General features: G+C 43.2%; 1 protein-coding gene across 3 annotated transcripts in view; it reads left to right on the plus strand.

Moving 5' to 3' along the window:
- Window positions 1–12,488: 12,488 nt before the first annotated feature.
- Window positions 12,489–25,635, plus strand: part of NIPAL2 (NIPA like domain containing 2) — a 48,906-nt gene continuing 35,759 nt past the window's right edge. Inside the window, exon 1 of one of the 3 annotated variants that reach the window (XR_014579380.1) lies at window positions 12,489–13,033. Coding sequence is in view for 1 of the 3 variants with exons in the window: in XM_083823342.1 (XP_083679468.1) it covers window positions 12,956–13,033 (78 nt within the window). In the remaining 2 variants the exon portion in view is untranslated. The remainder of the gene's footprint in view (window positions 13,034–25,635) is intronic. The other 2 variants (XM_083823341.1, XM_083823342.1) reach the window with 2 other exon arrangements.

Genomic DNA, 25,635 nt, shown 5'->3' on the forward strand with positions numbered 1-25,635 from the left:
TAGGGTGTCAGTGCTTTTAGGCAAGGGTAAATGTGGCAAAATGATGTGCAGGCTTTGAGGCTCCACTACTTAAAATTCAATTGCTCCAAAACAACACGGGTTCATTGTCTCCCTGCCATTAGGCAACTATGACAAATATAAAAATAGCACCTACATGAACTGCTAATTTAAAATTTAATTGGGAACCCACGGTTTAATTATGGACCAGGAAAGATTAAACACCAGAGGACAGTTGGTTGTATTGCAGATTAGGTTAATCATTCCAAAGCCATGCAAAAGGCCCCGTTCACATCTCTCCTTGCATCCTGTGCTAATGCTGCATCACTTCACACAGGGCCTTGGTGAAGGGTGGTGGTTGTGGGACTTCACACACCAGATTCTTGGGCAAAGTTGAAGTAACATGTTGTTTTTGTGTACTGTAGTGTGTGCATTATTTCTAGGGTGAAGCAGGAGATTTTTTTACATCAAGGTTAGGATAACCGTAAGAAGAAAAAGTAACCCAGCAAAATAAAATAAAATAAAATAAAATAAAATAAAATAAAATAAAATAAAAATCTTCAGTCAAATTAGCTCTTGCCTCTGATTCTCCACAGGGCTGCAAGACTACAAGAGCCAAAATGAGAGGAGGGAAGGAGTGTGCAGCCAGGGCTGGGGAAAGAGGGAACTGGAGAAGAGGAAAGCCTCTTTCAGTGGCAGTCCTTGATAGTTTGACTCAAGTTACCTGTGAGGCCTCAGGACCAGCCACATCCTTTATAATCAACTTTTGTTCAAGGACAAAGCTTGGAGATTTTTAAGAGATGAGCAGAGGAAATCTGGGTCAGTTTTGGAATGAAAAACCTTCAGACATTGGAAAGTGGTAAATGGGGGGCAGAAGGCCTTGACTTCTGAGATGGCAGGAAGACCGCGTTGGACACAGGGCTCTCCTAGTGCAGCACGACACTTGGGCTTGCTTCATACACATCTCTGTCACTTAACTCTACATTGTAGCTCTAAAGGTCCCGGGGAGAGCAGAGAGTGACTTCAGTCCTCAACAACTGGATGGAGTGCCTTGAGATGGCAGGATTTTCAAGATGAAGCGTACAAAGCTCCTACAAAGCTAGGTCCCCACACAGCATTGCTGCAGCTCACTGTGAGCCCTGGCACAGGCTGCCTGGAGGCTGTGGGGTCTCCTCCTTGGAGCCCTTCAGAAGCCGCCTGGACGTGGTGCTGGGCACCCTGCTCTGGGTGTCCCTGCTTGGGCACGGGTGGCACCGGGTGGCTCCAGAGGGCCCTGCTGGCCTCAGACACTCTGGGACTCTGCATGAACTACCCAGAATGAAAACCTACAAAACCTCTAGCCACTTGAAAGTCTTTGTCTATCATTATCCTCCATTGGCATGATAAATAGGAAACTGTGGGTAAGAGCCTGGGCCTTGCAGGGACACAATATTTAAGCTATCTCTTAGAGGAACTTTTTTCTTTATTTAATTCAAAAACACCTTCCTTTCAATTCCTATGTGTTGTTCCCTTTGTGGTTAGTTTTGCACACAATTCTGCTGAGAAGAAGCTCACAAAGAACCACTTCAAAGATAAAGATGCATTTGCAAAGGAAGGAATTTGTCTCTGACAGTTCAGCAGCACCAGCATGTGCTGGAAACTAAGCATGCACCACTAGGCCATGTGCTACACATGGGGAATCCTAAACAAACAAACTGGCTGTAACGTGACCGCACACGGAGATCTAACATGATTTCAAAGTAGCTGCTTTCAGTACCTTGGAGCATTGAATCAAACCGCACGGAGCAAATGGAAGTCGCTGTTCTTCTCCATGTGATAATAATTATTAGGGGAAAGCATTAGCATCTCGTTGTGTTTGTATGGTGGAGTCTTTGTGCTGGGGAATTGTAGGTACAACCAGAATGCAAATTATTAGCAATAACACACACAAAATACACCCTTCCTTCTTGAAAACAGCAGGATTAGTGGAATCTGTGTTTATATCTCCAGACAAGGTAAGATCGAGCTACCAGCACTGAAGTCATTTGTTGCAAGAGCTTGATGCTTGCAACATGCTGTTTAAAACCACTGACGTATCAACACAAGGAACCCTTGCAAGCCGTACCTGAGGCAGATGAGTGACCTACAAAGGCTAAAATGACTGGCAAATATATATTCCATGGAAAATTTTCAAATGAAAAGTTTGCTTTTCTTTATTCTTTCTTTTTGGTAACAAACCTGTCTTTACAGGGCAATTTTCAAACGTTCATTTGGAAAACTGAGGTTGAGTTGTGCTTTTGATTAAGTTTTTTTTTTTAAAAAAAAAGGTATCATTGCAAAAGAATACATACCCATTTTCCAAGCAGCTCTCTCAGTGATAATACTGCTAACAGCAGGAAATTCATTTTCAGTGGTAGGTAAGGCAAAAATAGCTGATGGTTATTTTAGACTGCTTTGTCCGGAATGTCTGTGCAGCACTACAAAACTGGCTAAGGTTAGGGTGAAACCCAGCAGCCTGCTGCCCTGATCCCTGCCAGTGCCGTGCAGATCTGCAGCGTGCCAGGCAGACAGAGCAACAGAAGCTGGAAGGCAGCGTGCCCCAAATCCCCCTGCCTCCCACCACCAGGGATGGACACTTGTATCTGGGCTGGGCTGCAACACTGGTGCCTGTCTGTTCTCCAGGACTTTCTGTCTCACAAGCCAACCCTGTGATCTTTCTAGCAAAAATTAGAAGATTTTTATTTCTTCTTCTATTTAGCAGTATTTATTTGGATTATTTAGCAGTCTCTACATTTGGATTTCCAGAAGTAGCACACTCAGGAGCCCTGCAAGTCAAGTAAATGTGATCTCAAAAGTCCACCACAGGCTTAATGGCACAACCCCTACCTAACCATCCCCACGTCTCAGGAGAGAGGGGAAAAGGGAGGATGTACTCATATGAAGGATTCATCCTGAAAGAGAATACAAAAATGGAAAAGTCAGAGGGATGAGACAAGACCTTACAGCAATTGCAAATGCAGCTTGCATCCGATGTAAAAAGTTAGAGGAAACCTGCTATAGCCTTCAAATTCCAAAATACCATTTCTCACAGAGAATCTAAATCACCCTCAAGGAAACAGGGAAAAAAAAATATCAAAACTCCTCAAAATGTCATAGCCCTCAAATCCCCACAGCTTATAGTTTCTATGTATATCTCAGCTATTTATAAAGCCAATCACCACGGTTTCTGCCATACACTTCAGTTACACACATCCTGAGCTAGCAAACCAGTGGATACAACGCTGACCTAGATAACTGTGGTAATAAGTACAGATATCTGTGTGCGTTCAAAACTGTGGTTATTAAACAACAGAAATCACCACATTTGATTTATAAAGGGATGAGTGGGTTCCTGCTTGAAACTCTGGTAATAGTTGGAAAAGACAGCTCCACCATGGGCTGGAAATGGGCTCTCCCCACCCACACATGCATGTGGGATTGGATCACCGACCTTTAGGAGAAAGCCACAAAACCTGTTCCGCTTAGGAGAGTATATTACAGGGCAAAGGAAAACCTTGCAGACTTGAGATTTGGGTGGAATCCATTTATTCCACATGTGCAAGGACTGGATGAGGAATTGGAAGATCTGCAATGACCAAACTGAAACTTCTCCATGTGTTACACACATAAGCCACTCTTGATTGAAATCCTGTAAATCTTTTCCTTATATAATACATTTCCTTGTCTGGTACAGCTTGATTTCAATTTATACTGTCCTTTTTTTCTTTCTATCATGTTCAAAACTATCATAAACAGTCTGTAAACTCTGTATCACAAATGGCTTTCTAATAATAAAAAAAAAAGGTATTTTCAGAAGAAAGATCAGTTCCTCATGTCTATGCTGAAAAAGGGACACTGTCATACAGACTGAGGTCAAAAAAAATCTGTGCATCTTAAAATTATTATAATATAGTAAAAATGTAATAAATACAAGGAGGAATGTTCTACAGACTCTAAATAAGGGCCTAAATTTCTGGCAAGAAAAGAAATGCATTTCCCAAAAGAAGATAAATCTCACTCAGCAGCCCTGATGGAGGTACTTTCTATATAAGTTGGTTTTTAAGAATGTGAATACATATTTTAATAAAACTGTCTAGGTCTACAGAAACCCCAAATCCCAGGCAAAATATATATTTTCTGCATTAATGCAGTTAGTTTCTTCTTCTGTGCAGTATTTAAAATCCATCATTTGCCTGGAGAAAATGTAGCCCCCCGGCCCCAGATACCCCTGCAACATCTCACAGTCCTATTTGCTTACACCTGGTGTAAACTTCACCGAAGTAAACATCTACACTTCTGCAGCAAATGCATCAGGGATCTCTACTTGTTCTTTCAGGAAACATCTGTGTCGACACACCTCAGCGAGGATGCTCTCTGAGAAAGAAATCTATCACCATGCTTGTGATTTATTGTTATTTAATGTCATGCAGTCCAAATAATCTGAGTTTATCCACATCTCTGAGGATGTGTACAGGTTTTGTTTGCTTGGATGGTTTTACTAGGATTAAAGCAGCATTTCCAAAACACTCCAGGGAGTATTTCTATAGCTAATGTAAAAAACATTGGACTTTGATCATTGGCATGTAAAAAATCTATTTTATAATCGGGACATCTTATCTAATTTTACAAGGCAAAAAGATACATTTATGAAATCAGAACTTCTAAGGAAATCAACTTATTGAATCTTAATTTAAAATGCAAAGGCATAAAATGATTTTGTTCTTCGTATTATGAAGAAAGCTTGTTTCCAATTCCCCAAATATTTTAACGAGCAATATTGTGTATATACAAGCTTTGCAATATCAATTGACTCGTTTTTAAACATATTTGAACTCTTCCCCTGCTCCCAGCACACTCACACACGTACATACATATGTGATATTCATGTTAACAATTTATTTCTTGGAGGGAAGAAACCAGTGCTTTCTCTGTCCAGTTCTCCTGGAGGTTGCCTCAGGTTATTTTATTTTTTTATCCTTAATATTGCAGGGATTTTATGGATTTACCAAAATGCTATAATTTTTATTTTTAAATCGCCTTTTTTTTTTTTCCCCCCAGATAGATCCAATCCAGATCAGACCTTATCATACTATGTTTCAGTTCACTGCCACCATATGTAAGTGTTGTCAAGGCTATAATATATAAAGTATCTGGCTCCAGGGCTGGTTTCACTGTGGTTTTGGAATACAGATTTTATAATATGCAGTTTCCTTCCTCTGAAGTCAATGGGCTATTCAGTGGAATAAGGTTACCAAGGCACAGGTCAAATCTTCAAAGGCACATAGGCACCCAAATCCTGTTTAAGGATATTCTGCTGATTTGAAGCAAGGTGCCTGCCTGTTCCCCTCGAAAGGTGGGGGAATTCCCCAGGCCATAGCCAGAGCCTGTTTAAACAGTTGCTGATGCTCTCCCAGGCAATCTCATGACTACAAGTCTCCTAGCCTTACTGCAAGGCCACCAACATAAAACGTATGCAGGACATGTCCCTCTTCAGGTGAGACTTAATTGATGTGAACAGAGCCATCCTCACATTGCTGTAGCTCATACTGTGGGTGAGATTGAAAGACCTGATGGATCTTTTGCCCTTGGATTGCTTGAGTATCCATGATGTAAACGCCTGCACACGTGCAGTGAGCTTGCTGCACACATGGTCTGCATACACATGCCTCTGCTACGGACATCTGATGCTTCTGGGATGCACCAGACTGAGCAGGAGCAAAGCAGCTGAACAGCACGTAGGCAACAGCGGTGATAGTGTCCAGAAGCACCGAGCTTTTTGTGTCTTCCCTACAAACATGCAACCTCTAAGCTGCCCCAAATCTTCAGACCTGCTGTGGCGGTACATGGTGACAACAGCGCGTGCCTGCGGCAGGATTTATCTGCTGCAGCACGGTAGCCACGGCTGCGAAGTCTGGAGGGGTGCCAGTGCTCTTAGGGTTTTTGTACTGGACCTTCAGCTAAAGCTGCTGAACACCCAGAAAGTCAGCCAAATGCAGGAAAATCCTCACAACTAAATTGTATCTTCAAGAGAGAAAAAGAGGCCGTGTCCTGGGAAGCCCAGCTGTACGGCATTATGACTGCCAGCTCCAGATGAACCTTGCTCGGCTGCCCCCCGGGCTCTGGCTACATTATCTGGACTTGTGCATTTGAATAGCTCAGTGCTCTGACTGCTTGGGACATGTGTGGTCAATGGCAGAGTGAGGGCAAAATCTAAGGTGGCAGAAAAATAGCTTCAGCTCTGTAGGTCTTCATTAAAAAATGTATAGAAATTTAAATTGTCAAGTCATCAGGACGTAGACTGGGCACATTTGTTTTTATTACAGGTCTTGTCATAAGACAGGCAAGAAAAAGATGCAAGAAGCCTGGCTGAAGGTTCGCAAAGGTTTGCCCTTAATCTGAAGAGCTTTGTTGTTGATTTCAGTAGGAGAAAATAAAGTCCTCATATACATAAATTACGGTCTAAAACTGGCATCACTTGTTCTGCTCAGGCATTAAACCGGATGATGCAGAGGACAGCTTTGGTTTACTGGCACTTGCCAGAGTTGGAAAGACTATGTCAGGGGAAAAAAATCACAGCACAATTTTCCTGCTACTCCTATTTTTTTCCCAAAGCTGTCACTTGTCACTCTCTGTTCCCACCTCCTTGGTGGGCTCTTGCGTTCCTACAGAGCCAGAGCAGATACTGCTGTGGTATTCAGGGCTGAGGTGAACCTTCACTATGGGTACAAAAACCAGTTCTCTGGATCCATAGCAAGTTCCTCCCCTTGCCCTGGATCTGAGGAAAATGCAGGTTTTTGGAGCTGTGCTGGGAAACCCCGGGAGGAGTTGTAGATGGCGGATGGGCCTGAAGACGGGCCTAACCTGCCGCAGGCCCGCAGCTGGGGAGAAGGGGTGAGGGAAGGCAGGACCCCCACCCTGCTGTGTGGGGTGGGTGGGCACCCCCAAGGAAGGAAGAACTGAGCAGATCCTCAAGCAAAACCTCCCAGACAACATCTTCCAGCTAATCCCAGCCATTATTTTCCCCACAGCAAAGCTGTACACCCGGTACATCATTTTCATGAGACAGAAGGCAGTTTTATCGCTGCTCCTTTCTAAGAGGTCTTAGACACTTGCTTTCAATCATATAGTGTATGCTGACATCTGGTGGCATTCAGTAACCAAATCTTCATTAAACAAATAAGTTTTGGCTTGAAAGAGTGTGCATTCTTCTTTTCATTTAGTTGGGTCAGGAAACCAAGGATTCCTCTCAGATGGTTTCAGGTTGGGGATTAGTCCCATGCACACCTGCGGGACTGGCATGGTCCTGGATTTCTTGTGAGACACTTATGTGGGCACTGGCCACCAGGTGAGGAAGGCAGCACCAACCGTGGGACCTGCTCGCCTTCAGACACAGTCATTCCAGCACAAAATGGAGCAAATGGCATCATGCCATTTCTGAACATGGAGAACCACTGCACTAAAACCGAGTGATGCAGAACTACCATGGGCACGAGCAGGAACAGACACTGTAAATTCTTAGGTCAAAACACTTTCGTATATTTTATCTTTATTTCAAATTGGAGAAAAAGAAGCAAACAACATGTATGAAGAGTGAGTGGGATGTACCAAAACCTTGTTTCATGGCAAGTGAGAATAAGTAGCATGGAGTCAGCTGTCATGGTTTAAAAGATATCCACGATGTAGCTGTTCCATTAAAATTTGGATTAAAATCATGTTTAAATTTCATTTCCTCCAGTCCTTATCCTGCTTTTGATTAGTTTTAAGAGCAGTTGATGGTCTTGTGATTTGAAGATTTTGCATTTTAAATTTTGTGTACATGGTCTGGAATTTTATGTGAAATTGTGGGTTTGATCTTTGACCTCTGTTTACTACAGTCCTGATTTGCCACTAATTTGATAGCAAGCCATAAGGGCCTACTGTAAACAAGCTGCTCACTTTACATAGCTATGTTTGGCTCCTAAATGAAGAAGTATGTATGGAATATACTTTGGGTACTGTAGCCTCCTAAAGGAATAATAAAAAACACATCACTGCTTAGCTCTCCAGGTAACGTTTACATTTGGAGAAAATAAGTTGCATGCCTAATAGAGAGAGAAAATGCAGTTCTTATACATCTTAGGTTTGTTTGTTTTAAATTGTTCTTTAAAGTATTTGAGAGCTCAGGCCATGTCTTTTGAAGTCAGTGGGAACTTTGCCATTGATTTTAAAAGGATCAGGATTAAGCCTAAATTGGTAGGGTTTAAAAGGCAAAAATGAAAATGTCTAAAGTCTACAAATCTCTCACTGATCCACCATCCAGAAAGGAAGGACAAAAGCCTTCTCCAAGGTCTGTAATGTACATCTTGATTCCAGGACTCCTGTTTTTTGTACATTTGTAGACTTCAGGATGGAAAGTAACTTCCAGTAATTGACAACATCTGGGGTAGGACATGCACCATGGACTTGTAAAGGTGCTGGGGGAAGGGAGATGAAAGCTGCTTGTAAAAATCAGTGGACTATCTGCCCACATCTTACAGAAGATGTCTTATGCTAACACTGCACCATGTACGGGCACTGGGCAGATACCCCAGCTCACAGGCTCAGGTCTCCAGGTACCGCCTTACACACACTAACTGACCCAACAAAAGCCTGCTGGTAGACAATTGACTCAGAAACATTTCTGATCATCCTGCACAAGTTTTGTATATTTTCTGCTGATATGACACTAGCAGCCATGTCCTCTGAGCAGCAGGTCAAAGCCAAGGGCTTCACTTCCTCCTTTATTACCCAGCTGAGACCACCTATCCCAGAAGTGAACTTCCCATCATCAGGGCTCTGTCTTCACAGTGGAGAGCAGATGGGGGTAGGAACACCTATGTACCCTGGAAGAAGGGCTGCTTTCCTATTTGACAGAGGAAGAAACCATAACCTCTATCATTTTCTGGCTTAAAGAGTCTTTGTAGCTATGACCAAAACCCAACAGTGAAGGATGTGTACTCTTCTTAGCTAAGAATGTGGTTCATCTATAATGATGACGTTTTCTTGCAAAAGCTCTTCAGACACCCAAGTGCACTGCGTGCCTGAAATGACCCAGGTGTCAGGTCAAGCTATCCATGGACGACTGGAGGAGCCTAAGGCAACCAGAGGTGGGAAACTGAAGCACGATGGCCCTGTTGGTTCATGTAGTCCCCGTGTCAGAGAAGCCAAAGGTCTGGGAGATGCACGGATCAAGCACCTTCCCAGATCATCTGGACCTGAGGTCAACAAAGCAACCACTGCGGTCTGACAAGTCTTGTGACCCAACAGGGTAACGCCATCTTCTGTTAACAGAGACCCATGGTTGCCCAAGGAATATCAGATAGAAATACAGCATCCAAGAAAGTGAAGTCGTGCAACTAAAACCACCAACAGTCTCTTGCGCTCAGAAGTGCTCATTGCTCGGAAGTAACCCAAGTGGTTGGTGACAGTCAATAGAGAAGGTGAATGTCATTTCCCAGGCTGTGCAACCCTTTCTCTCCTACCCCAAAATGACTGGCAACAGAATGTGAGCTCTCGAAGACTGCCGTCCCGCACATGGCTCAATTTAAAAACCCTTGAGGTTTTGTAGCAATGCTACCAACTCAGGCAGCATCTATTCTATCTTCACAGGTCCTGTTGCATGCTACTTAAAGGGAGAGAGCTGGTGAAAGCTGTGGTTCAGTCCTGGCTTGATTCTGATGTGGATCAGTCACCACATCCAGACATAAACCTGTACTGCTCTCTTTGCCTTTGCCTGAGGGTAAAGACAAAGACAGCCATGGCAAGCCAGGTCACATTTCTGAAGATATTTTCCCTCAGGTATTTCTTGAGTTACCCCAGATTCCCCACAAAATCAGGACAAAGCCTGAATATACACACGCAGGAGGAAATCACACATTGTGCATTATCCCTGGTGCTATGACCCTGACTCACTCCGATGCCAGATCACTGCTGTGCTGTCTTGTTAATATATTGTGGAGCCCACTGCAAACAACTCATATTTTTTTTATGTGGTATCGAAGTGGCTCTAGTTTATTCTACCTGCTCACCTGACAGAGGAGACACCTGCATGGAAGGACTCTCAAACAGAATTCGACTCTGAGCACAAGCTTGAAGAACAGCTGAGCTCCACTGAAGGCTGGAAATGATGCTCTCAGTCACAACATCCCACAGATCCTGTCTTCTGCTTCCATCCCATGGAACATTTCCTCAGACTACCTTGAGCATCAGTCCCAAGGGATTTAGGACCTTTATGCCCACCACTTCTGTATCACTTGCAGCCTGAAATCTGCAATGCACAAGTACAGGGACATATGCACATACTGAGTTGGTTTTACTAATGGACGGTTGTAACTGAGCAGAAATACCTTCTAAAATGCTGTTTACTTTCCTATTAGGGCTGGCTTAAAACCTAAAGAAAGGTTGAATTCATCTGAGTAACTTTGAGCTCTTATATATGCAAGACAATCTGAGATTTTAATAAATAAAGCATGCCATGAGGGCCCCTGGAGTGTTTAGACAGAGTGGGCATGTCTGGACCCAGTGCAGAACAGCGATCCATCACTGCTAGATCAATTTCAAAAGCAATTCAGCAAGGGCTCCACGTAGACAGCATTACAGAAAACCTGTTCCAATAGCTTTCTTATGCAAGAGAAAACCACAGTCACATTTGTATGTTAGGCAGTGACCCAACAAGAATGAAGCAAAACAACGAGAACTATCCTCAAGAGATATTTTGGGCTGCTCCTTTCCTCCCACTCCCCTTGGATTCCTTTTCGATCTCTAACCAGTTTGTGCATTTTTTGGCAGCGGAGGACCACACTGCATAGGTCACTGCCAGCCTGGTGGGGATCACTGTGGCTTGTGGCCACCAGAGAAGGTTTCAGACCCTGGCCTGGGGAAGTGACAACCTCTTTTCTCCCCATTTCGAGCTGGAGCAGACGTGAGTGTAGGTGATGGAGGAATGGGAGAGCTTTCCTCAGACCAGCAAGCCAGACAACCAGTTGCTGCTTTTCCTCCTCTCCCCAGGATCTGCTATCCAACAAGTGCAAATTGAGGATGACAAATAAGAACATTAGCCTGGTGTTTCTGCTAAAATGATCCGCCTTGAAGTAGCTGATGTTGACACTTAAATTGTCAGCAGACTTCCAGTTTAGCGCTCCAGTTAGAAGAATGGGTCCATTCACACTTCCCTCTGAGCTATTGTTTCAACTCTCTCTAGACTGGGCAAATATCACTGCAGCAGTTTACACTCCAGTTCCACTTTAAAGATTTTTTTTTTGATTTTTTTTTTTGCAACCATAACCCAAATTGCCTAGAAACATTTTTTAAAATGTAAGCTTAGACTCCAGAGAATAATTACGCAACACTGTAAAAATAGTCTGCAGCAATTTACATAGCCATGAAACATTGGAGCTGTTTTTTTTTTCTTTTTTTTTTTTTTTTTCTTTTCTTCCCTTCAGTGTACCTATGTATACATGGCTTCAGCTAGCTCTGGTATTTACAGAGGACTCATTGGAGCTGTGATCACAGAAACTGGTACTTCAAGTTGGACCACATGCATGAACAAAACATTTCTCGTTATAAGGCAAGGTTTCCTATTTTGGGGTGTTATATCATCATCTGACTGAAGCACTACCTTGCCACCTCAGCCTCTCCCATATCCCAGTTCACCTCTGACTGAATCCAAATAACATCCCTGTAGCTAATGCAGGCATTGTTATATAGTAAAGCAGGAGAGCATTGATTTAACTTCAGTTTCTTTCCTGTAATTACATGTTCCTTCCATTTTCAAATAAAATAATCATACTGAGGGTCTGTATCCTCATTTGTCTCTCTGCAGTCAACTTTGCTGCTGCTTATATCCATTAGGTATAATATCTCCTTGTCCACTGGAAGCTCACTCCCCAGCCTTCTCTGCTGCTTGCTGTCTTGTTCTCTTCTCTCCTTATGCATCTCTCTGATGGTGGGACCACCAGGCACACTGGAACTAAGAATAAATCCAATTTCTTCTACCTAACAGCAGGACAAAACTCTGCTGTAGCAGGTGGTACAAGAACTACCCCCCGAGCCTCGTCTGTTACAGAAATTGTCAGGGCTTTGGACATTTTCAAGCCCAGCTGACCAACATCCCAATGCTTCCAAGGTAGAGCATCGTATGAGCCCTCTAGATAAACAAGCAGTTATCCTGTCCAGAGCCTGAAGATGTGATGGCTTAATTTTTGCTTTCTGTGTTTCTTTAGAAGCCCATTTCTGTCCCAGAGTGTAACTCCGCCAAGCTCCTATCTGACTAGCTCCTAATCTCCCATTTAGGGAGCTTTTCTGGTTGTTTTCCTCAGGAGAGCTTAAGTGATTAAATCAAAACTAACTGAATGAATGGATAAAGCCACAGATTGGAAACAAACCCATTGCCTGAAATCTCTGCAAAGAAGCTATTCAGGAAATGTCTACGAGTAAAGAATGCATGACAGAAATAAGAATTTATGCAAGTGACTATATGAATATGGAAACAACAACTTCCAGCTCTTGTAACCTATCCGTGAGGAGTGAATAATTTGGCCATTGAGATTTAGGCACTGATTTGAAGGAGTTAAATTCCCAGGCTGCCTTTTAAGAGCAGGGTGGGGCATTGGGGAAGTCAGAGAGGGAGGAAAAAAAAGAAAAAAAAAAAAAGTAAAAAGGCACCTGAGTGCCCTGGCAAGAAGCAGTGAAACTGCTGACAAATTCCCCTTCCTCTGCTATGCACCCTGATGTAAATTTCCCCAGCTGAGGGTCTCCTGTTGCCCCCGGCCGCACAGCACCGCTCTGCGCACCCCTGGGTGCAGGGTGACCCACAGGCACAGCCTTGCCCACACCAGGAAGCGAGTGCCACGTCCTCGTCCTGCTCGCCTCTGCTGCCAGCCACCTGTCCCCGCTGGTGTGACAGGGGGCTGAGGGCAGGGACATGGGCATCCTCCCTGTTTCGGAGCAGAATGTGTTCTTTGAGGGGCCCCTCTCTGGCCCCTGGTACAGCAAGCACAAGGTAAGTGCCCTGCAGCACCAGGAGGAACAAGAGGACTCAGGGAGAGCAGGAAATCATTTCAGCCTCTCCCCACAGTCCCCTGAAGAGCCCCCTTCCTGCACCCCTTTGCTGCTGGCACCTGCTCCTTCTTCATCCCAGGCCTCCTTGGCTTCCCCCTGCAAATAGCCGTGTCTGAGCACTAACAGGGTAGGGAGCTGTGCTGCTCTGTGCTGCAGCACCGCTGGTGTCTGCCAGCAGTGTTTCTGTAGTTGTCAGTGCTAACAATGTATTTGGTATTTGGGCGACTGCAAAGCAGAGATTGAAGCGGCCTCCGAGAACTAGCAAGTTGAAGCATCTGCTAACAATAAAAATGAATTGGAGGCTGATTAAACCCTTTACCTCTTCCCTGCTTTTTGCTTCACAAAGTAGGAGGCATGGCAGGATACTCAACATTCTTGTTCTTTGCAGCATAAGAAGCAAACCGCTTTTTTATGATGCAAAGTATTGGTATAAATTGTGCATAAAATGGCTTGCGAGTAACTGCTCTCCTTTCTCTGTGAGCAGCCCAGTAGCAGGTCATAACTCAGGGAGAGTCCCCAAAACCTTCCCCTCTGGACTCTGCATGTGCTACTGGTGGGATATCCAGGTGGCAGGAGGCATCTCGCAGCCTCAGAGGAAAGGAAAACTCTGAATTCCTGTGCCTAAGCCCCTGGAGCTGCAGCACTCCTGCCTGACGGCTGATGGAGATGCTTCTGGAAACCAGAGCTAGGGTCTCTTATGGAGACAAGAACTGGGAGCCAGGGGTTAGTGAAGGTTTGGGAATTAGTGCCCTGGGTCTGGGAGTGCTTGCAGAGCTGATGGGGAGCCCCGTGACACGGGTCCCTTGTCATGGAGACACCTGCCTGCACGTCATGATGGGGTTATACCTTTGCTTGCAAAACATCCTAGCCCTACTCCTGTACTTCTTGGGGTGATTGCATGAGGATTGCTATTTTTTAAGCATGGTAGTTTTCTAATTCTGGTTTTCTGTACTTTCATTTACTTGCAGAGTTCAGGTTTTGGAGTAGGCAATGGGTAACTACAGGCTGTATACTGCTACCAACCTTTATCTTCCCAAGAGTTAGCTTCTTCTCTGCACTCTCATTGTGACATTTTATGTATTTGGGTATATCAGAAACCATTTCTTTCCTCCACTCCTGGCAAATGGACTGTCCTGGCTGTGTCCGTGGTTTGAGCCCAGTTTCAGGTTTGCAGGCAGAGGCTCTGTCCCTTCCCCTGTTCCTGGAGTTGTTTTGTCCACTTGGTTCGGTTTTGAAGGGGAGCTGTTTGTTTTCTGCCTCTGCCAGAAATGATAACCGTGCCAGCTCTCATCTGCCTGGAAATGTCCCAGGAAAGTGGAGGTGAATTGCTTTCGTGGGCAGCATTTTTTGGCCCTTTCAGACCCATGAGCTATCAGGAGGTGTAAGAGTGAGAGCCCCTTGCAAGAGCCCTCAGACACAAGGGGCTTAGCATGGCTGCTGGTCACAGCTGTCCTTGTGCCATGTGGGCATCAGGGACATCCACGTGGGCCTGGCAGATCTAACACGTGTTAGGAAAGTCTGTGGCACTACAGTAAGCCCTAAATGATGGCTGTAAACATGCGGCTCCCCGGAAGAAGCTAAAGTGCCTGTGTCCACATAACTGCAGTGTAACGCCTGCTTGTGCTGGCATTACTTTTTATTTTTCATCAGGGTTATTCTCCTGTTGGATGTCTGATCAAGCTGATTGATCCTAGCTGTTGGCACAAGGGTAGCAGGGGGGAATGTGTGGTCATGGGGCAAAGGGTGGAGGTGGGACTTCTCCTTAGCATCAGCATGGGCAATGCTTGTTTGATGCCGTTCGAGGCTCAGCTCTGACAGCCTTCCCTGCCTCAGCCCCGTATCGTGTGCTGTGAGGCATAGACGTGTTTAATGATGTAGTAAAATCTGATGAAATATGTACTTAGTTACCTGAAGTATTTCCTGACAAACTAATATTACTGTAATATCTCGAGTCTGCTGGAGCAATGAACATAAGAAGCCACCACATGTGGATTTATTCTGCTTAATATAAAGTGTATGTAATTGCTTCGGTTTAATCCTTTTTTATTTCCCTCGGCACTTCTCAAAGATTGTTTATTTACTTCCAATACCATTGTTTATGGACAAAAACATTTTGCAAGATTAGTTGAGATTATTAACTACAATATTAATATTGGTTTGAATTTCTGTCAGAGGAGGAGAGAAGAGCTGGGTAGAAACAGTCAATGAAAGCTCAGAAGAAATTCTTCCTCCATAACTCAGTATTTCACACGGCTGTTGTGGGTTGTCACTGTGTGTGGTGGTTTAATTATGGAAGCTGAGCCTGAGAGGGAAATTAATTTCATTTCTGTGTCTTTTTCCTCCTTTGACTGTCTCTCAATAAGCTTGGAGTTATTACTGACTGCCCAGACACTCACCTCGAGAGGTAGTTTTATTTCGTGATTTTTGCTAATAAATCACTTTGGCTCTGTCCTTGAGGTTTAAAACATTGACAGCTCCTTCAGACGGATTGGTGGCCTCCTGTCCCATGACAATATATCACCGTTTGTCACAGGCTGTCTGTGCAGGTGGCCAGTATGTGCAGCAAGGAAACCCAATCCTCGTGTGCTCAGATCAGCCAGCAGTGGTGCCTACCATCAGGTGCAAGGAGAAATCCCAAGGATTAAACACATCGCTGTGAGGCCTTTCCATGCTGCCTTCTGTCATATACATGAAAGCTAGATTTCATGTAAAGTGCTACAATTAAGGCTTTAGCTCATTCTGTTCAAGGAGGAAATCTTCAGTGCTCAACTCACCCCATGCTGCTGTGGGCTTGATGCAGCCACTTGGTGGCCTCAGCAAGGTGAAAACATGGTTTGATCCCAGAGGGAGCTGCCACCCTGGAGATGAAGATTATTTCTTCATTTCCCTTGGCTGAGGAAGCACCCCAGAACCAGTGAGAGCCTCTTCAGTTGGCACTTCCACCAGAGAAAACAGTTGTTAGAGCACGTCCTACAAGCATTCACCAGGATGCTTAAAGCACTTGAACAATGAAATTTCCAGCCGTGGTTTTCCCCTGCAAGAAGCAACCACCACACATTATCAGGCTATTCAAGTTGAAGGCAAATGATGCAAACCCTCCTATTTTTATTTTCCATTTCAAGTGTTTTGTAGTTGAATTTTTTTTTTAATGTCCTTTTCCCAGTCTCTGTAGGATTCGTCATGCTGCAGCCTGGTCCCTGATAGACTGCAGATGTTAACTGTTTCAGGTTAACCGGTGAGCCAGTCCCTGAGCATGAGGGGAGTAGAAACAAATATGCCCTTACCCTGTTTTCTGCTGCTGTACTCGTCTGTGAAGGCTCTGGTGGAAAGATTTTCCCCTACCCCATGTTCTAAAACTGTTTGTTGAAAGCAAAGGTATCAAAACACTGACTCTGCTTCATCATATTATTCTTTACCTGTCAGGCTTCAGACTTCAGACAGTTTCAGTTTCCTTTGACTTTGTTCAGTCTTTCAAATACAACTCTTTTTTGAATCAGTCATAGGGAACCCAAAAGTCAAAACTTATAATTAAAAACCATTGCAACCGGTTGCTGACAGTGCTCCTGCCACCTGGATATCCATTCTGCCCTGCCAAAAACCAGCTGTCCCTGCAGAGGTAAAGATCCCAACATGTTTGGTGTGAAATGAGCACACAGCTTGTATAAGCTGCAGTCTCCAGGTTAAAGGAGGATCAGATGCAGCATGGGAACTTATGAATTAGTCAAAGATAAGGGAAATAATGAGTGGAGAGCCTTACCATTTGCTTGTCTCCCTTGCACTTGTACCATAGTTGTTGGTGTGACTACACCTCACAAATTCCTTAGGAAAATGTAACATTTTTCCTCTACTCACTGTAGGAAAAGTGTGAGCAAGACATGGGGCTGTTTAAGTCTTCATATAGGGGAGGTAGGGGATGGAGCAGCAGGTCTGGAGCAGATGTTATGGATGGGAAAATAGCCGAAAGACTGGAGGTAGCACTGAGTTTTCAGTCAGCCCGAGGAGTGACCTGCTTATCTGGCTTCCAGCAGGCACTGCTCTGGGTCCCAGAACTGCCTAGTTTGCACTGCTGTGTTACTGGCAGGCCTCCGCCACCCTGCCAAGGCTGGAAGGAACCAGGGCCCTGGAGGCAGTTTCCCCGAAAGCCCAGCATGGCAGTGCTGGGCAGCAGTTTCAACTCCACATTTTGCGTTTAGGGCAGACAGACCCAAAGTGAACGGCACCGGTGGGAGAGCTCATCCCTCATCTTTTCTGGACATTTTAATCTCTTCAGCGTTGCTGGTACAGATGCTTGAATGGATGCTTCCTAGCCTGACAGCCAACAGAAGATGGTGAGCAAAGCCATTTTACCTGGGCTGATGGCTGACGGTTCATTTTGACCAAAGCAACCTTGATAGCCTCCTCTGGGACACCTCAGCTAGCTCATTGCAAACTCAGCTGCATTGAACCCCAGCTGTAGCTCTACGTAGTGCCTCTTTCCTGGTTCTCACTGGGTTATTTTTCCCAAATCTCAGGCTCTTTTCAATGCTTCCCCTCACATCTCTGTTATGGTAAAATGAGGTTTTGTTTTTTTCTGAGGACATTAAAGAACATGTGCATTTGTGGTGTTTTTTAATGACTGAGGAGACAGAGTTAAATAGAGGCTTCTTAGTTATGCTAATTTGTTTTAGGACATTTGAGAATGGTAATTTGGAATTTTCTAGGCAATAATAACATTAAAAGGCTCATCATTTGTCAGAAAGACAAGTACAAAGAAACTCGAATCACAAAATTTACATATTCTGCCTAGTGCAGAAATTAGTTTTGCTTTGGACTGCTTCAAAATGGTATTTTACAGAAAGATTTGGAGTATAGTGCAGAGATTGTCAGATACCCAACTCAGCCCCCAATCGCAGAGCCTTAAAACAGGCACTGCCCATCAGCACAGTGATTCAGAGCAGCAGAATCAGATTTACTCTGGAGCCAGTAGAGCAGAGTGAGTGCTCCTCTTCCCCTTTGTTAGCACTGAGTAGGAAACACCAGCTATGGGATGAGTCTCGATCCCTACCCTACTTTGGAGGTGTCTGGCTCAGTGCAGTGCTTTGCCCTGCCCACCCCCAACCTGTAGACTTTTCTGCAAATAATGGACTCAAAGTTAAATTGGCCACAGCTACTGTGTTGGTTTTGGTGTCTCACAGCCTTGCCTCAGAGTTGCGAGGTGAGGGAGGGTGAAGGTCTGGCTGCTCAGGCAAACGCCAGTCTGCAAGTCAGATTTCATGAAGGTGCTGTGTGGATCTAAGACATCGCTGCTGCCTGATGGGGTGGTGCTGCTCCCATCTTGAATCTGGGCTTCTGCTGTTTCACTTGCCTTAGTGCTCACTTGACTCCTTGGTGAGGCAGTTTGTTTGTCTAAATGGACAGGAAAATACTAATTGATTTATTTATTTTTAAAATAAAAGTTCCCCTTTTCATAAATTTTTATGTGTGACAGTATGGGCCCTTACCATTTTGTGATCCAAAGAAGACTTTATTGCTCTTTGAAGCAGAGGTACGATGTTCACCTGCCTATGTTATGGTAGTCTGCTCTGGGCATCAAAAAAATAGATATCTGAATCTTACCCTTACATGTCTTCATCAGTCTTCTGGATCTGATTAACTCCTGTTTGAAAGAATCAAAAGAATCCCAGTTACTCAAGTAGAAATTTGACCAAAGTCAGAAAAATAAGGCTTTATAATAATGAGCAAACACCAGAATGTGCACTTCAGTCATAAGGGAGGTGAAGACCTTTGGCTAACCTAATAACCAAAGGCTGTGATTATTCCATTTGGAGTTCTGGTGACATGTATAAACTGTTATGTTCATGTTTATAATGTCACCATGAATTGTCCCAGAAGAATGACATTTGTTAATGTGAACAGTTGGGAGATATGCTTTTCATTCTGTGACTAATCTGGACTTTGAAATGTACTGCCAGTGGCTTCAAAAGGCAGCCAGTTGGTGTGCGAATCAACGCCAGGCCTGGAGCAGAGATCCTAAGAAATATGGCAGGGATATTTGCAGAGTATGCGCAAAAGTAAATAATCAATATCAAACCAAACAGATGCGTGCTGCTTAAATTGAGGTTATACAAGTGTAACTCCATTCTTCTCCATGATATTCACGGTTGATTTACGTCATCTAGGCTGGAAGCCTTGGCCTTGTTTGGTGACATGAACTGTTTTGTCCATAAGGGGGAAATGAAGAGAGATTGTGGAACTGTGATAGACAGGAATCATGGGACTGTTGGAATTTAACACTTGGAAGAGGCACTCAGTGACTATCCAAGGAGAAGGGCTATATTTCTCTCTGTATCCTGTGCTGTGTTCTGTGGAAACAACCCTGTGGTGCAGAGGGCTATGGGGTGCTGGCCCACCATGCTGAGTGCAACTTCTGAAGGAAAACCCTCCCTGTTTGGAAGCACTGACTCACAGACAAGTAAATGCTGGCTGCTTGGACATGGCCACTTCTTTCTGGCTGAGGCAAAGTGGTAACACAGAAGTGTATCTCCTCTTGTAGGCAAGTCTAACTTGTTGACGTTTAATCCCCTTGAACAAAATCAGCCTAATGGTAGCTAAAATCTACAGTATAGCCATAGCTGGCATGCCCAATGATGTAACTGTTTTCCTCATCAAAATGAAGTCATTTTGTCAGCAGATACGAATTGCACTTGAAGCCATCAACAGCCAAGATATATGCACTGGAAAGAGGTTCCTGTGAAAAATAATCAAATGTGGGTTTTGTGTACATAACAGACTTGCACCCAGATAGTTAACTGTCAATTGAAACCTGCTTTAAATTTCTGGGGCTCCAGCTAGGGAGTAAACAGATCCTGACTCCATTTACTTTGCTTTATAACTCTAACCCACTCTTTCTTGATCTCTCTGTCTCTGGTACAATTTTCTGCTTTGGATTTGTCATGAGGTTCTTGCATTTATTGACTTCTTATGACATTAATCTCTTTGCCTTTTTTCTCTCTAATTTAGTGACAATCTGTTGCTCCCTGCAGTGACTAAAGCACCTTGAACATTATCATTCAGTGTCTATGTTATCATGCAGCAATGACTCATCATGTCAAGATGATGGAGAGCAAGGCTTGTAGTGTCTGCAGAAGTTTCAGTCAAATAAAGAATAGCAGCTTTTATCTGACCAGGACTCTAGCTTCATTTCTTGGCTATAGATCAGAAGCTGCTAGGACAAACCAGAGTATTGTGTGGTTTACAAGAACATAAAGTTGATAGCATCTGATTTAGGACAAGGGTGCTCAGTACCCCTTCATTATTTTTTTTAATTCCTAAAAGGCAATGGACAGATTTTTTCTTCATAGGCCCCATCTCTATATTATGCCTTGTCAAGAAGAAATTGTCTTATTATTATATTCTATATTAATATTTAAATAGCAGAAAAAAACAGCAAGTTTTATATTTGGAGAATCCACATAAGCTGAAAGAATACTAACAAGTAGGAGAAAGTACTTTGAATCTCCTTATTTAAGTGCAAAGGAGAATTCTTCTTATCTCCTTATTTAAGTACAACAGAGAACATAAAAGGGTGATAAAAGTGCCTAGAAAGGATTATCCAGCTAAACTGACTTCTGTTTTCTGTAGCCGAAGGCAACAGTGCAATACATGTTTTGATTTCTTGTGAACTAGACACTTGCTCCGTATGCCAGCAACCCATCAGAAACTATGAAACGGTTCCCAATAATTTCAGTTGGGTTACAGTTCAAAGTAAAAGATCAAAATGCACAACTATAATGTGTCACATGGAAACAGAAGGGAAAAATGAGGCCATTGCCTATATCTCAGGCCCCTGCAAAAAATTTTTGTATGAGGTCATTTCTCTAAGAAATTTATTCATTATCATAATCCCCAGGTTTACATCTTACAGTTTTGACCAGAAGCATTTGCAAATTAAAAGCATCCAGTTGTGTTTGTGTGTGTATGCACCCACATACATGTGTGTGAATATTTTAGTGAGTGCAAGACCTCTTGTTTTTAAATCATTGCTGATAATCCAGCAGTTGTTTATATTTAAATGAAGGATGTTGCTAACCAGAATGTTCTGCCTTCTGGAGTCCAGTCCTGCTTTTTTTTGCATTACAAACTATCTGTAAATGATTAACACTCTGTGGAAATGAAACAAGGAGAGCCAAGTGCGTGAGGTACAAGAAGGAAAGTAAGAACCTAATGCATAGCACCCCTCCTCTGCAGGAACAGCAGACTGGAAGGGCCTTTGGGCTGTCCATTCCCCTACCACATAAGTCACATAAGTCTTTTCCCAGATGGATCAAACTTCATTATAAATGCAGTTGAATCTCTTCTTTTTTCCCCTCCTGACTCATTACTCCTGTTTGGAAGTGTCATCTCCAGCCCACTTTTACCCCTGACCTATGTGTGTGACAATGGGGTTCAACAGTTGAGTACGCTCATGCAGGTTGTGACATGGGGGAGACTTTTTTGTGCACATTAACTGGAGAGTTAGTTATAGCTAACACAGGATTAATTGAGATGGGCTGAAAGACAAGCCTACCTTTGTTGGAAAGTGATGCTGGAGAGGTGCATGCTGGAAAAGGTATGCCATTGCACTGCTTCTCGCAACTGGCAATGGGAGATTTTCATACAAAAGTTCTTTTTTTGGGGTTGGTAAATAATGTATTCAGCTAGCTACATTGCTGTTGAGGTTTTGTGTTTCTGATTTAAGTGGATTAGAAATAGCTCGTTTGTACTCCAGCAAGTTTTGTACTGAAATAACAGAAGGGAACAAGCTAGGTGTGTTTTATTTAGAGGCACGTTTGTGTGTACACACAGAGCGAGTCATCTCTCCAACAGTGTTCTCTGCCTTGTCTTGCAACCTAACGTAATGCCTGACAGCATAATTTACTCAGATAGGGCTCCTCTGAGCTTGCCAGTCTTTCCAAGTACAGGCAGAGCTAGCTCCATCTTCCAGAGCACAAACTGGGGCACTCGGGCTCCCCGTGAACCTCATGCCTCCTTGGAACAAGGAGCTGCACCCTCCCTGGCTTTCCATTTCGGTGTCCAGGGAGCAACATGAAGCGGAGAGAGGAGCAGTGCTGCCTCTCAATGTGAGCCAGGCTGTAGTTTCTGGAAATTAATATACCAAGGTTTTTAGTAGTCTGGTTTATACCTTGCCTTGTGTACCAGAAACTAGACAGGATCAAACTGGAAGATCTAGGAAGCCTGCTCCTGGGCAGTAATGGAGGAATATCCCTGAGTCAACTGGCCTTCTTGTGGAGAAACTGGTCAGTCAATACTTGCTTGCATCCTTGTTTCTCCTGAGGGACCTGGGAACTGGCAAAAGTTTAATGATCCTTTTCTTGCTTTTCTGGGTATGTAATGGCTATAGTTGCCATGGAGATGTGATGTGATGGTCCTTGAGAAAATCTTTCTATTAAGGTGTTACCAGCTATGACTGAAATTTTTAGAGCCTCTATTATACATTAATTGGAGAGGCTTTTATTTGCAATCTAACAGGTAATATTAAAAATGTGAAATGCTCTCTGATTATGTGGCACAGTATCCCACGCTACTCATTTGAAGAACAGCGTAAAAATCCATTCTGCGCCTTTCCCATTCTCCCATTTATTTCTGATTCTGAGATTTGATTCTTCAGTATAAGAAATTGAAATTTAGGAGATGGTCAATTTGATTGTGACTCTTCAAGAAGGAGAGAAATTACCCCTCATAATGCTTGTAACATTATAGTGGATGGATATGTTTGTATATAGCCTTAGTGAGCACTGCTGAAAGTGACTTCTTTAACTTTTACCGATCATATTCTTCATCTCAGTTTGGTATCCATTATGGACATTAATTAAAGTAATCAGACTGAGGAATATAAATAAGAATACATGAAAATTATTAAAGCATGGAGCTGAACAAAATGGGCCCACTTCTGTAGTTGCTTTATCCTCTCAAACTCCCACACCTTTTGATACCTTAACAAGCTTTTCTTCCAACATTTACAGTTTGTCTCTTTTCTGGAAAAAGATATATTCTAAATTCATGAGCTAATGAAAGATAGAACCTAGTAAAGGCAAGAGCATTGTAATAGTTGTGAGATAGGAACTTTATTTACTGTTGTTTGGAATCCAGTGTGGCGACTCATGTAAAACCTACATCAAGTGTCTTGTCTCCACTCAGATTTACCCTGGCTTAGTTACCAAGTTCTCCTCTCTTCTTCTGTTCCTAACAAAAATGGTGACAAACATTTTAATTCTCTCTTTCCTGTGTATCGAACAATGTCCTTTGTCTTTTATGTCACAATGAAGAAACCAAATGTATTTTCATTACATGTTCCAACACTGGTAATTATACTTTTACTGTTATTTAAGGTCTCCTTCAGTACTTCATATGGGCCTGAAACATATGAATATATGAATTACATTGTGAAAACCATTGAAACAAGGACCTTATATTCTTTATACATCTGTAAAGCACTGAATACAGCCAGAGCTCTATAAATAATAATAGCTAAATGATAAGCCTCTCCAAATTCCAAAAATATGTTTTTTGTTAAGGATTCTAAATTCCTCTAGCTTCAGATTTAACACAGAACTGGAAGATTAGGAGGCATTTTTCCCCAAAGACTATTTTGTTATAGGATCCATTGAAATCTGGTAAAATTCTAATTACTGGAAACCAAATGTAGCATTTGAAGCTATATAGGTCATTACATTTGTTGAGAACACCTTTAGATCACAAATAAATACAGAAATAAAGAAAAAATAGGAGGAATGGTTTAACTAGCCTTGGTAAGCTAGCAGAGAACATACATTTGAAACTTTTTTTTTCTGTTCATCAGTTTAATTTACCAGCAAAGAAAGTTTCCATAAATAATGGCCATATACCTTTTACTCAATGCAAATTCAGTTAATCTTTCTAAGTTTTCATTTCATGGGCCTGGAAACTGCAGTTTAATGTGCATTAGGAAACACAGATGTAGTATGGGTAAATTACATCTCACTGTATAACTGAATCTCCAATGCAGATTTTACTCTGCAAGGGATAAATTTATTAGAATTAGTGCCAAAGATTTACATTTCAGCCTGGCTTTCATTTTTCATAAGCCTCTTGCCTTACTTTGACAATAAAAAGAGACCTTGCATGTAAAGACCCTTTTAAAACACTTCCAGAATGATGTGGAAAGGCGTTAGGATAAATAAGCATCAGGCCCTGCACGAGTGCTCGAAGCAGGGCCGTATGCAGCAATATGCCGTACTGCCGCTCATTTATTTTGAAGAGCAATGCGTTGCCACTCCAGCTGGCAAATGGGTGCCTTCTGTCTGATTGTTCAGATCTCCCTTCCCCACGCCTGGGCTTGTGCGAGGGCCTCATGCAGTCAGGATGGGGGGTACCAGGCGACTGCTGAGGGCACCTTGCTTAAGTTTGCCACCTCTCGAACCCCCGCAGCAGCCTCCCGTGCAGTCACGTCCCCTTACTGTCACCCCTGGCAAACAACGCAGGGTCACCATTTAAAAACCCTCGCTGTGGCTTGTGAGTTTTAATCCGCCTTCAGTGTTAAACATTGGCAGGTGGCTTATAAAGAACATAATGCTAATGGGGTATATTTTGGGAGGGTTATTTCAAACCTGGAACAGTGCCTTCCCAGCCTCACAAATAGTTGTTTTAACGCAAATGAGGCAGTGAGGAGTGGAGACCTAGCAATGGGGGGCCAGGGAAAGGTATTCCTCAAGGCAGCTTTGCCACCAAGGGAAATGTTGGCCGATACACAGCCTCAGTCCATGGTCTGTGTGCTTGGAGAATGTCTAGAAAGGACTGCAAAGCCAGCAAGTGACCTTCGTGGCTTGTTCCAAGCCAAATTATGGTGAAGGAAATCAAATTTCTGTAGCGATTTTTTACTTTCTGGCAAATTTAAGGGCAGGATTTTTCTGGGATGAGCCTCATGCATTTGGAAGCATTGGAAGAATGCATCAACAGTCTGAAATCTGGGGTACAACAATGTGGCCTGCAGGTTCAGACAGATGTTTTGGAGATGAAGGGACTTGCGTTTTATGCCAACAGTTTTGAGTATTTCAGTCTTTTTCCTGTAGAAGGTCTTAGCTGAGTGAAGTAGCACTATGGCTCTGGCGTTGTGTATGCAACTGAATTCCTTCAAAGAGGTTTGTCTCAAGACTTGTGTGTGGGAAGTCCTGCAGTGCTATGGATGATATCACAACTGGATATCACAACTGGAAGCTCTGTGTTCAGAGAGTATCATGTTTATTACTTATAAAACTGGCTGTTCCAGCAGTCCTCTAGCCTCTAAAGGATGTTGAATAGCGGACACAGCACCAATGATAATGCCTTTTATAGGACAAGATGCGAGCAGAAGGATTCTGGTGGCCTTTGGGGCAATACAGCAACCATTTTAGTTTGATAGGGTAATCTATCTCCTGTTGTGGGGCATCTTCTTTCTTTGATGCCCAGTTTTATTAGCCCGAGATATGGTATCCTATTTTTCCTCTCTTGCTTTGAGCACTGTTGTAAATGACAGCTCTTGTGTGTTAA

Source organism: Anser anser (genome assembly GCF_964211835.1).
Source record: "Anser anser genome assembly, chromosome: 2".
In the NCBI taxonomy this organism is placed as follows: Eukaryota; Metazoa; Chordata; class Aves; order Anseriformes; family Anatidae; genus Anser; species Anser anser.